Raw genomic sequence first — 13391 nt, 5'->3', positions numbered from 1 at the left:
AGTGAAAGGGAGACATGGTGGCCTGGTTATGTCAGCTCAGTGAGACAGAGCTTCCAATTACTCAGGTGTGTTGACAATGCAATCTGTGGATTCATTCTTCCCTGCTGCAACGTCGTAAATCCTTTCAGTGCTAGGGTCCTAATGAACTAGTAATTCCACTCTGTTTTACGTGTGTAGGCTGGAGTGGGAAGATGAGGAAGTCAGGTACTTATGGAACTCTTTTCATTCTGAGAAAAGGAAATGTTTAGGAGATGCTTGCTAAATGACTGTGACATCTTAGAAAGCATTTGGATTAAAAATAAATTACGCTTAATTAGCTCTTAGTAAGTTCCAGGCACCATTCAGATCTCTTTAAACACATCATCTCATTTGATCCTTTCAACAAGCCTATGAGTTAAGTACTTTATCATATCCCTACTTTACAGGTGAGAAACCCAGGGCACAGGTACCTTAACTTGATAATGGACTCACCATTCTGAATGGTGACACCAGGATTCAAGCCCAGGCAGCCTGGCTCCAGAGCCTGACTATTCAGGTCTCTTAGAGGCTTTGTATACTTGAGCAGATTGCTCAACCTCCCACATCTTGTTTCTTCATCTGTAAAATGGGAATAGTCATAATTAGTGCAGCTCTGTAGAGTTGTGCATGTAAGTGCCTTGCAGAGAATTGATGTGCAGTTACTTCCCTCTCTGCTGGGCCCAGCCCTCTAGAAGGATGGCAGAGTTCAGGAAAGCCAACTAGGCCACTCTCCTCTAGTACCACAAATGCCTCCCCTATCAGTGCTTCCTGCTCCAAGAGTCACGCAGCGGTCAGCCGAAGATAATAATAAATGGTAGCTGCTGGCTTCATGAAGTTGTCATTTTTATTTAATCTGTATCCTGAAACTGATATTGTGTTCTTGAAATCAGCAGGGAACATATATTACCCCATGCTTGGGAGTGAAATTTGTTTTTCTTCACCTACTTGTCATCGCTCTTTCGCTTAAGAGGAGACTGTAGATGGCACACACACTATTGCCAATTTCAGAGGAATGTGCTATAACAATAAAAGAAAGAAAGAAGGAAATTCAGAGGTATTCCTAGTACTCATTTGCTTTGACTCAGAGTTTTTGTGAATTAGCCACTGGGAATGTAATCTCACCTTAGATATATTTTGTGTTTCTCAAGCGACTTTGGGTTTGAAGCACCTTCCCTAAGAGGTTATACATTTAACATTTCTCGGTCTGAAAGGATGTCTCCATTTGTGCTTGGGAATGTTGTGCACATCCATGTTAGTCTGTACTAGTGTTGGTATGTCAGACATGGTCCTCCAGAGAAACAGAACCAAAAGGAGACATATGGGTATCTTTGTATATATGCGTGCGTGTGTGTGTGTGTGTGTGTATATATATATATATATATATAAAGAGATTTATTTTAAGGGATTGGCTCATGCAGTTGTGGGGACTGGCAAGTCCAAAATCTGTAAGGCAGGCCAGCAGGCTGGAAATTTAGGCAAAAGTTAAAGTTGCACTTGCAAGTCTGAAATTTTGAAATTTGTAGGGCAGGCTGGTAGCCTGGGAATTCAGGCAGAATGTAATAGCCTTGAGGCTGAATTCCTTTCTCTCCAAGAAACCTCAATTTTTGCTTTAAAGACCTTCAACTGATTGGATGAGGCTCATCATGTCATCCAGTGTAATCTCCTTTACTTTAATCAACTGATTGTAAATGTTAATTACATCTACAGACTATCTTCACAGCAATGTATAGGCGGATGTTTGACCAAACAGCCAGGACCCATAGCCTAGACAAGTTGACAACATTAACTGTCACACTTGGTTTCTGCTTTTTTGTGGGGAAATTCCAGTTCATCCCAGTTCAAGTCAAAGGCCCTCATGTTCATGATCCATAATAATGTTTGAGAGTCGGAAGGATAGTGCTCATATGCACACTTCGTTTGTACCCCAATATGTTTAGCATACAGCTGGACAGATCACAGCCACTCAATAAGTTGGTTGATCCACCTTAAAAATATTGAAATTCTTACTCAAGTCTTTGTTTCTATGAGCATTACAGTAGGCAGTATGCAAGAGCTATAAAGGGAAGTCTAAGGTGTTGATATTAACTAGTGGTAAATGCTGCTTTTAGGATGCTGGTTACTGCTAGTGCAAGTGTCATTTTCCTTTAAACATGCTCCAATGGTTTCTGTTACTTAACAGCAAAGAGAAACTTCAAGTCAGGGAGCAGCTTGTCCTCCTGAGGTTTCAGGCCAATCAATGGTTTTTACTCTGGGTATTGACAGCTCTCTGCTGTGGTGCCCTTGTTTTTGGCTACGTGGGCTGACTGTGGTGAAATGGATTATACAGCTTTTATTGCCTCTCGGGGTTTAATCAGTGCCCAGCAAGCACTGTGTGTACCTGTGACTTTCCTTTGCCTTTTAATTGTTCAGACTGTGGGGCTGTCGATGGTGCTGCTTCTCTGGGCTCCTACCTTGACTGATCAGTTTTTAACTCAGAGCTTATGCTTCCTTGCAGGATGCCACAACTTGGAAGCCTGATTCATGCCAGAACTGCCGTTGCCATGGCAACATCGTTATCTGCAAACCTGCTGTTTGCAGAAACCCTCAGTGTGCCTTTGAGAAGGTATAGCATCCTAATTATATCCTAAATGTACTGGTAAAGTCAGAGCAGGTTAGGGTTTTTGCATCTTTTTAGTCATCTGGTTCTGACATTTATCCCAGTCTCTAATTGGAAGCCTTATGAAATGCAGGAGAGAATTTTAACATATAACATTTAAGAGTATCTTAATTTCTGTTTATTGAGAATTTACTCTGGACCGGGTGCTCAGTTAAAGGTTTATAAATGTTACCCCACTTAATATTATGGGGTGTAGGTATCTTGCTCCCCACTTTACAGATGAGGAAATGAAGCCTGGAGATTTCAAGCAATTTACCCACGATTATGCAGTTAATAAACTACTGCCCAGAGGTTTCCCCGGGGCTGACAGATGCTAAAGCGACTGATATGCACCACGACATTTACAAGCCATTGAATGGATTGAAAGTCAGTGTTGACTTCTTAAAGATAATTTTCTAAAACCGTTATTTGTTCTGCCACTGACTGTATTATTGCCCTGCCATTGAGCTCCCTCAGAACATGGGAGAGGCTTTGACTCCAGAAAGCTCCTGGTGGACCAAGTATATGATGGATATTTCTTCCTTTCCCCTTTGTTGAAAATTTTCAGTTTTTTTCTGACTATACATCTAATTCTGTTAGAATATTTTTTCCAGTTGCTGACTCTTTTCTTTTTAAAGTGAATCTATTAAAAAAAAAAACAGCTTAAGCTTCAAATTTGAACATTTGAAACTTTCTGGAGAAGACTAAATTATTTTCTTTAAAAAGCATTTGGTCAATTTCACAAGCACAGTTTATTTTTCTAGTTTTCTCCCTCCCCCCATAATAATCTTGAGGCTTTATGCCATCTAGTGCTAATAAGTTTCTGTTTGTTTTTAGCATTGGAGTGAAGAAGTTTCTGTATACCTTTCAGTGTAGCCCTCCATTTCTTCATGGGTATATTTCTCAGAAGCTGTGTGTACATCCAATGTTGGTAAATTTAATAATATTTTGTTGTATATTGTGGGGCTTCCTATTTTATGGAGCAAATAATCCTAAAAGATCTCTACTTAGCTTGCTGAGTAATTCATGTCAGAATCTGAGTTGCTCATATAAGGGCCGTGAAGACATACCCTCCTCCACTTCATGTGAATAACTGTGGTATCATGTAAGAATAAGAAGCCTTGCATTAAGTGTTAGAAAGATATCGATTGTGTTGCTGGAAACTAAATGTGTTCTACACCAGAGGTCAGCAGACTAGATCTGGCCTGCCACTTGTTTTTGTATGGCCTATGAACAAAGAATAGTTTTTCTGTTTTTAAAGGGTTAGAAAAAGACAGAACAATATTTCCTGATATAAAAATTGTGTGAAATTAAATTTTAGTGTCCATAAATAAAGTTTTCTTGAAACACAGCCATACTCATTTGTTTATGTGTTGTCTGTGGCTGCTTTTACATTACAAGGACAAAGTTGCATAATTGTGATGTAGACCAAATGTGGCCCCCAAAGGCTAAAATATTTATTATCTTGCCCTTTACAGAAAGTAAGTTTCTGACCCTTGTTCTATACCAAACATGACGTTGTCCCTTCCTCATTTGTTTTTCTACTTTTTCTCATCCCAGTAAATGGCAACTCCTTTCTCCCAGTTGCTCAGGCCAGAATGCTTAGCATCATCCTTGACCCCCAACTCTCTCCCACATCCCACGTCCAGTGCATTAGCAAACACCCAGCTCTTCCTTCATAAAATCTTAAGTCCCAAATGCAATCTCCCTGCTTTTAAGTCTTGTCACACCTATTATCATTTTTTGTCTATATTCTCACTGTAGCCTTTTAACTTGTTTTACTGTTTCTGTACTTGCCTTTTTCATTGTAATCTTGATATAGCAGTCAGGGTGATCCTATTAAAATTTAAGTCCAATCATGTTGGTTCTCTCCTTAAACTCCTCCAATGGCTTCCAATGCCTTCTCACTCAGAGTAATTGCTCACAATGTCCTCTTAAAGTACTATTGTACCCCCTGTAATTAATCTACTGTTCTTTCCCTTGCTCATTCTGCTTCAGACACCAAGTCTGCTTGGTGTTCCCTGGAGATGCTGGACACATTTCTGCCATTATGGCCTTTGCACCCTGCTTTTCCCACTGAAATTGTTTTTTCTCCAGTACAGATGATATACGTGGCTTGATCCTTTACTTCCTTTAAATCTTGCCCAAACACCATTCTATTTAAAATTGTAAATCCCTGCCCCACCACACATTTCCTATCCCTCCTCCATGCTTTATTTTTCTTCTTGAGACTAATATCAGACATACTATATATTTTACTGATATTTCTTGTTTACTGTCTCTTTTATTCACTGTATATAGCACCTGAGCATGGTAGGTACTCAGTAAATTTTTTTTTTTGACGAATTGAATGAATGAATGAGAGATAAGCCTAGACGGTTGGTAAGTTCAAGGTATGGAAAGCCTTGTACTATGCTGTACTATGGAGCTTGGAATTTTATTTTGAAGATGATAGAACACTAATGAAGATTTCAGGCATATGGGTAGAATGGTCAGCTTTTCTTTTAGAAAGATCTCTTTGGTTTTTCTAAGATAATGCATAATATTAGAAATGCAGGGATCAATTTAGAGTTTGTGAGAATAATCCAGATGTGGGGAGGAGCACCTAAATCAGAGCACCAGTAGCATAGGGCTCAAGAGGAAAGGGCAGGCTAACGAACACTTAGGGGATAAATCAGCAGAAACATATGAAGTTAGGAGGGTGAGGGAAAGGAAAGGGAAAGATGATTCCCAAGTTTATGGTTTGATGACTCGTTGGTTATCTGAGCTACCAACTGATATTGGAAATATAGGATAATGAGGAAAAGCATTCCATCTGGGAAGAACATGATGATTACACTTTAGGGAACATTACATGTGAAGTGTCCATGGAGGAGCCAGGTGGGCATGTCGAAAAGGCAGCCAATATATGAATCTAAAGCTCAGAGGAGAAAACAAGGTAGGAAATATTATATGAGTATTATTAACATACAGTCAGTAGCATAAACCTTTAGAATTAATGAAGTCATCTAAAGAGCTTTTGTGAAGAAAGAGTATTAGATCAAGGATGCAATTTGGGGAACATAGTCATTTACAAGGAGGTGAACATAAGAGAGGGAACTTAGGAAAATTGAAGAGGCATGGTCAGAGAGGTAAGAGGTAAGAAGTGATCAGAGAAGAGAGAGATATTATGGTAGCCAGGAGAGTAGAGAGTTTCCAGAAGGAGTTTGTATCAACAGTGTTGATCACAGGCCACCCTGAAGTTGGTGTCAGTGGAGTGGTGGGAGAGCAATCTGTATTGTAGAGGTTTGAGGAATGAATGGAAAGTGGGGACAGGAAGCCAAATAAAGGCTACTCTTTCAGGGAGCTCTGCTGAGAATAGGAGAGAAATGGGGCATTAGGCAGACATCAGTACATCTGTAAAGTTTCTTTGAACCTCCTATCCCCAACCATTGAACCCTCCTATGTGTTGCCACGGTGCTTTGTGCTTACCCTTATTATAGCCTTTGACCAGACTGCAAATGCCTATTTATTTGTCTGCTTCCTCCTCCAGACTCTTAGCTTCTTGAGAGCAAAAACCTTGTCTTCTTCACTATTGCAGCCCATCAAACAGCACAGTGTATGACGCTTAGTCAATATTTGCAGAATGACCAAATAAGAGAAGGGAGGGTTTTTTTTATATATTAGCATAAAAGAAACATGATCATGCTAGGAGGAAAAGGAGGATGACCTAGAAGAGAGAGAGAAACTGAGGATATGGGAGGTGGAGTAGGGAGGACAGACAGAGACAGAATGAATAAATTAGAAGGAGTGGTTTTTAGGGACCAGAGCATGTGAGATCCAGAGCTTGGATCCTCTTTTTCTAAAAGTGGAGAGAAAGAGCCATGGGTAGATACAGAAATAGTTAAATTTGTAAGTAAGAAAAGGGACAGGATACTGAAGTAGTTCATATCTAAAGAGATCTAATCTTACTTTGTGAAGACTTTGAGGTTCAGTTGGGAACTGAAAGAGAGTGAATGTTAGGAGCAGTCACTGAGGGGAGAAAGGGAAATGACCAAGGTTAAGGGAAAGCATTTGTGAATGGTGTTAAGGACCCATGGAAGCAGGAGATCAGGAACCTGTGAGGGTACCAAGCTACATGATGGGATGATTTTCTAAGCAATGTTTCCTAGCCAAGTATAAGGGAAGAAAAGACAAATTGTGGAATAGATCCAGGATTGGGATTTTGCCATATTAATGGCAAGAAAGAATAGATATACAGGAAGTATTGAGCATTAAGGCTAACATGAATAGGAATATGAGACCAGCTGGCTGAATGACTACAAGGGAAAAAAGTGTTCAAGGAGCTTCCTGAAGGATGTGATATGAGGAGGAGTGAGGATTAGAGAGAACTAAAGGCCAGAAGGTTCAGATTCAGAGAGTTGAAGATTTCTAGTATAGAATAATTTGGAGTATAGGTAGGTCCCAGGGTTGACCATGACCATGCGGAATTTAAGTGAAGTGGAGAGAAAGATTGTATGAATTGAGGTGGTTCAGAATGTACAAGGATAGAATGTCACTTTCATGGACATTGAAGTTGTCTAGAATGATGTCTAGACATAGTGTAGAAAAGAAACTGAGACCCAGGGGCCAAATCTTTAGTGAGTGACTATGAAGGAGTGATCAGCAAATTGGTGAGTGATAGTAATAAGAATGCCATAATCGTAGACTGTGAACTCTAAGGAGGCTCCTTAGGGGTAAAATGAGAGGGTTGTACCAGATGATCCAACCATAAGAAACTTCTAACTCCAAGATCTGTAAGTGGATCACAGAACACTTGGGTTCTTTATTTTAAGTAATGAAACAGATCATAGAATGTTAAAACTACTAGAGGCCTCTGGAATTCATTTAGACAGACTTTCAAATTTTATAGACAAAGAAACAGACTTTTAGGGGTTTAGTCACTTGCTCAGAAACACAGAGCTAGTAAGTGACTCAGCCATGACAAAACCTTAGTCCCTGGCTCATGACCCAATGTAACTCCTACTCTACCATGTTGCCTTTAATTTTTCCTTTGGGTTTCTCAGTAGTATGTATTGTTATTCAGATCTGCTGTGGTATACTTACATTAGTTTTTGGCACAGGTTAATGAATCACCATTGTACCCTATTATTATAATTAATGACTTTGTTACTCTCATCTTTTAAAGATGTTTAAAAGCCCTTTTACAATTTGTTTTACTCATGGATTGACTGGAAATAACCTATGGTCAATGGCAATTCTAACATATTTCTATCTATCATCTATCTATCTATCTATCAATCATCATTTATCATCTATCTATTCATCCTATCCATATATAATAGATTCTATATCCATTTCCTATATCTATCTAGAATAGCTAGCTAGAGAGCTAGTTAAACAGAAACAGAGAGAGAGACAGAGACAGAGACAGAGAAAAACAGAACAGAGGTATTTAGAACCTTGATTATTTAACCCAGCCCTGTGAGGACCAATCCTCTCTTCAGGATTTATGGAGAATATATATGTATAGAGGACAATGCCATGCAAAGGAACACTTTATTACATGGTGTGGTTTCGGCTGCAGACATCAATGCAGCTAATAATAGTATTTGCCTAATTAGGTTACACATAATATAATGTCACAACTTAATTTGGTAAATACTATTATTAGCTGCATAGATAATACATATATACACACATATTTATATATATATACACATGTATACATACACACAAATATGTGTATGTATATGCACATACATGTATAGGCTTAGAAGAGTACCTAGCTATTCTAAGTACCCAGTTAAGTGTTAGCTATAATTACCAAATGATCCTCATAATTATTTTTGTTAGTTTTTCTAGATCCTGGGCAAGTAATCTTGCCTAGCAAGCTTAGCAATCTTCATTGTTATCTCTTGCCCATATGGTTACTTCCCACTGTTCCCCATAGGCCTAGGCTTATGTGTTCCAGGTAGCCCACAGCTCACAAGGCTATGCAAGGTCACATGGTTAGAAAGCAAGAACTCCGGCTCCTTCTCTAAGCTCCCACATGCAAAATGCTTTGCTCTTCCTTTAGTCCCAATCACCTCTTTGATGTTCTACCACAAGTTCAATAGTTAGACTCAAGTTGGGGACCCTTCCACTGCCACTCACAAATAAAGAATATTATATTTACGAAATGAGTTTTGAGGGCCAAATCTGAAAATCAGTTTTTATAGAAAACAAAACTAATTTGGGGGCATAAAATATTTCTTGAAGTCTTCCATTCTACCTGCCTTTCTCCCTTTCTCCCTGCTTCCACATTAGAATATAAACAGCTTGGATGATCTCATTTTCTGTGTGAAATTCTTAATGCAAATGAGGCTAATGTGGTTTTTACATTTCACTGTAAAGAAGTCTAGTTTCCTCTTGGGTTCAGAGGGCACTTTTCTGAAAAGTCATTAATGTTGCATAGTATGAAGAATTTTATAAAACCCCATATTGTATGTTTTGTCTTTCATCAAACAAATTGGAAGAATTTGGTGATCACTGTTGCTAGGTAAAATTGTATTTATCTGTTTAGTGGATGAACAGTGGTAAAATCTTAGTCCCATTTCTCACTTACTTTTATGGATATAGTTATATAAAATTAGAATTCCCTTGTAGGTACAATTTTTTTTAAATGGAAGCAGCCCCAAATATCAAAGAAGCATTAATACACACACACACACGCACAGATACAAACACACTTTTTTTTTTTCCATTCTACTGGATGAATTCTTTGTAGACTTTTATTCTGTGGACAAGCCATGATTCCCTGGTTAATGCAGACTCTCTAACCATTTTTGGTCAAAATCACTCATTGCCCATTCTGTCACGTCTTTAAGACATGTCGAAATGCTGAGATACCTAAGGGGAGAAGCAAGATGAGTCAGAGGATCACTGGGCCCCAAAGACAAACAGATGCTCTTTGCTCCACAGTTTTAATAACCCTTGGATAGACGGATTCTTCACAGTGGCAAATGGATGGCTGGTTAACCTGACAACTTACCAATAAATACTGGGTATCATGTGGTAGCCCATTCCCTTGATAGTATCACATCTTGATAGGAAACACTATTGGAATTACAGACGACCTGAAAAACAATGTAGATCTTTATTGGAGCCCAGGAATTCTACCCGGCTCCCCACAGTACACGTGATACCTCCACAACAATGCTGTTTCCTCTCCTAGCTTTGTCCTTCAGTACCCCCTGCCCCGTGTGCCTTGCTACTCTGTCCAGTAAAAGCAAACATCAGAACTTGAGCTTCCCCATGCTGGCTGCATCAGGCCTACATAGGATAGCTAGAAGACCTGCCAGCTCTGTGGCCAGCCCACCCCCCACCCCCTGATCCCAAGTCTTCTCTTCTCAGAGAAGGAAACAACCCCTTTCGGGAAGATACAGCCCTTCTTTTACCCTAACTTCTTTTCTTGTGTGGCACTCAGATGGAGCAATGCTAGTGAATAAAATTCTCCACTTCATTACATGTGAAAAGGTGTAGACAATTTTCAAGGAAATTACTTTCACAAGGGGGTTCATTTTAACTTTGAGAGAAGCTCATCTTGACATAGAGAATCTTTTTTGTCAGTTTATTTGGTTTATCCTGTCTGTTGTCACCCAAGGAGACTCATGAAATTTAGTGAATCTGAGATGACTTGGGGTCCAGTGAGCCCTTGTGAGTGCGTTTGCTGCTGCCGTTTTACACTGAGCTGTTTTTAAATGCTCAGGGAGAAGTGCTTCAGATAGCTGCCAACCAGTGCTGCCCTGAGTGTGTGTTGAGGACTCCCGGATCTTGCCATCATGAAAAGAAAATCTATGCGGTAAGTGTTTTCTGACCTATGGTTGATTCTATGCCTGTATATCATTGACAAGGGAAAACTGAGTGCTGAACTTGTGTTGGCAAGAGAGGTTTTCTTTTCTTTGTCTGGGCCATGGAGGATCTGAAGCTCATTTGACTTTCCATGGGCATTTGGGTTTCTTGAATAAGATTTAAACAGGTCTACTTATTCCATAGGCCCTACATAAATATTTGTAGATTGAATTTGTGTCTGTATAAAGAGTAGTTTGAGAATGTTGATGTTGAAGCAGTCTGATGCTGAATAATCAGGAACCACCTTATCTGTGTGTACCACATACATTTTTTTTCATTTGATGGTTACAGACAACCCTGAGTGAATAGAGCAACTATTATTACTCCTGTATCGAAGATGAAAACATTGAATTGAAAAGAGCTTAAGGTACTCACCCAATGTCGTATTACTAATAAATGGTATAACCTGGCCTAGAACCCTGGCCTTCTTACTCCTAATTCAGCGCTCTTTCCATTAGGGTGGAGTTTCTACACTTAAGCACTATTGACATGTTAGGCTTTGTTGTGGGGGCTGTCCTATGCATGGTAGGATATTTAGGAACATCCCTGATCTCTACCCACTAGATCCTGGTAGCACTCCTAAGTCCTGACAACCAGAAATGTCTGTAGGCCTGGCCAAATTTCCCTTAAGAGGCCAAATGTTCATCTACCCCCATTTAGAACCACGGTCTTAGAAATCGATCCTAAAGTTCCTTGATTATACTTTCTCATTCCAGATCCTTTAGGATTCATTTAAAGACATTAAGTACTGATTTAAAAGTACCATTGCAAGGTTTATAACAGGAACTATGAAAATGGAATGGATACAGTTCATCTTTGCTTATACCTCAATGTTACCCTGAGGCAGTAGATGAAGTTAAATGTGGTGGAAAGAGGCTCTTTGCTTTAATCCTCATCTTCCACCTGATACAAAACTCTCCCCAAGTTAGTGCCTCTGCCCATTCAAGTTAGCAGGATTTGATATGCCCACTCTAGGCTGCTATTCAGTGTGTGTCCCTAAAACTTGGTGAGCATAGCGTACTTTCCCTGTAGGACAGGATCATCTCCCTTGAGCCGCTGTCTCCTAATTACCTGAGGAAGCCACTTTTTCAGTTCTGCACAATGTGTTGCTGAAAGACACCCAAGCAGAATCTATGTTAGGAATGTCTTCAGACCACATATCACCCTTTGCTGCTCAATTCAGTCTGTGTCATGAAGAGTGGTGTGAACTTCACATGCCACCGAAGAGGATCTCCTGTGAAATGGGAAGTGCTGTAGAGCACATTGGTGACAGAAGTAATGCCAGGTCATAAGGACTTGAATAGGGATGTGGTTTAAAGTCAGAAGCACCAAGCTGCATCTCTCAGATGAAGGAACACATAGGATCCAAAATAAGGTGAAGAGACAATCAGACATCTCAAGCAAGTGGAATCCTAGGGACATGGAAAATCCAAATTCGATAAATCTTTGCACTCTAATGACATTCATCATTTGTCCTCTTGTGTTATTATTTGTGTACATGTGCAATCTTCTTATCTTGCCTTAAGACGCTTGAGAACATTGACAGTATTTTCTGCATCTTTGTAGTGATCTTCCTTGCCTCCCACCTAACCAATCACTTAGCACTGAACGTTTCCCAGAGTAGGCGCTCAGTAAACATCGATGACTGGAGGATTCACACAGTGAGCAAATCCCTTCTCCAACTTATCTACGTCCTTGTTCTAATGGCATGTTGGCCGTTGACCAATGACCTATGTAGCTGAGTAGTTCTAGGACCACAGGTCTGCTGATGCATTAGTTAAGAAATGAAATCTGCTTGGCCTCCAGCTTTTTCTGGAAGAGTTTGGAAAGCCCTCCTTTTTCCCACCACCTCCCCCGCCCCATTCTGCTGTAGTACATCACATGGGAAGCTCTAAACTGTGTAAGAACATAACCATGTGTCTGTTTCCCATATGCAACTTTCAAAATGTACTCCTCAGAAAATGTTATATTTCTGGTACTTGGTGTAAGTAAGAAAAAGGCTGAATTTCAGGAACTATATTTTGAAGGAAAAATTCTCTAGTGGTCTACTTCTTCAAATAGAGATAGAAGAATGATTTTTTTTTTAAGTCAAGACAAAAAATCTAATTTTAGTCTTAAAGTCAAAATGATCGCATTTCTTGTCTTCCTGCCCTTCCTTCCTCTCTTACTTTTTTCACTTTCCCTAGATTCTTTCCAAAGCCTTCTTAATCTTATTTGTTTTCTTGCATAGTTTAAATACTTTTCTGGGTTTGCTGTGAATCTCACCTTGTCTCTTGTATCTCTAGGGTTTTCTCTGAATCTTGGAGGGTTTGTTTTTTTTTTTTTTTTTTTTTTGTGGGTTTTTTTTTTGCGCCTTTTGGCTTGCTTGGGAAGCCATCCAGAGCACTTTTCCTCTCTCACTGAACAGCAGTAATCTTGTCTTTAGCCTCTGGCTTGCCAACCAGAGGGCAGGTCATGGAGACTCTCTCTCTGTAGCTACAAAATAGCCTGGTGTTTTAAGAACTTTAGATTGGTGATCCAAGGTGAAAGCTTTCTGCTAAGAGAGGGCTTTCCAAGAGGCTTTAGCATAGAGTGAGTGTGTGGCGGGGAGAAGGCAGATTAGTTGAAGTGAGACTATCTCCAGAGAGAATAGGGTCGAAGCAAAGGAAAGTCAAGGATGAGTCCAGCACGGGCAGCTTGAGGAGTCCACTCTTTAATGAATTGGCCTCGCCTCACCACAGGACCGCCTTTGCTTGCAGGGTCGACAACATTTTACACAACTGGCGTTCTAACAAGTCAAGACAAGTCCCGACATCTTCCCTGGAGTGAGGAAAACACTTGAGCCTTTTGGCTGACTCCAGGTTATTTGAGAGTCTTATTTGGGCTT

General features: G+C 39.9%; 1 protein-coding gene across 1 annotated transcript in view; it reads left to right on the top strand.

Annotated features, from left to right (window-relative positions):
• Positions 1-13391, top strand: part of FRAS1 (Fraser extracellular matrix complex subunit 1) — a 417216-nt gene that overhangs the window by 153988 nt on the left and 249837 nt on the right. The window contains exons 3-4 of the mRNA XM_035004710.1: positions 2513-2620; positions 10383-10475. Of these exons, the coding sequence (XP_034860601.1) occupies positions 2513-2620; positions 10383-10475 (201 nt within the window). The remainder of the gene's footprint in view (positions 1-2512; positions 2621-10382; positions 10476-13391) is intronic.

This window comes from Mirounga leonina, unplaced genomic scaffold (genome assembly GCF_011800145.1).
Source record: "Mirounga leonina isolate KUSES-001 unplaced genomic scaffold, KU_Mleo_1.0 Mir_129, whole genome shotgun sequence".
In the NCBI taxonomy this organism is placed as follows: domain Eukaryota; kingdom Metazoa; phylum Chordata; class Mammalia; order Carnivora; family Phocidae; genus Mirounga; species Mirounga leonina.
The sequence above is the reverse complement of the archived record's forward strand: the minus strand, read 5'-3'. Positions and strand labels throughout refer to the sequence as shown.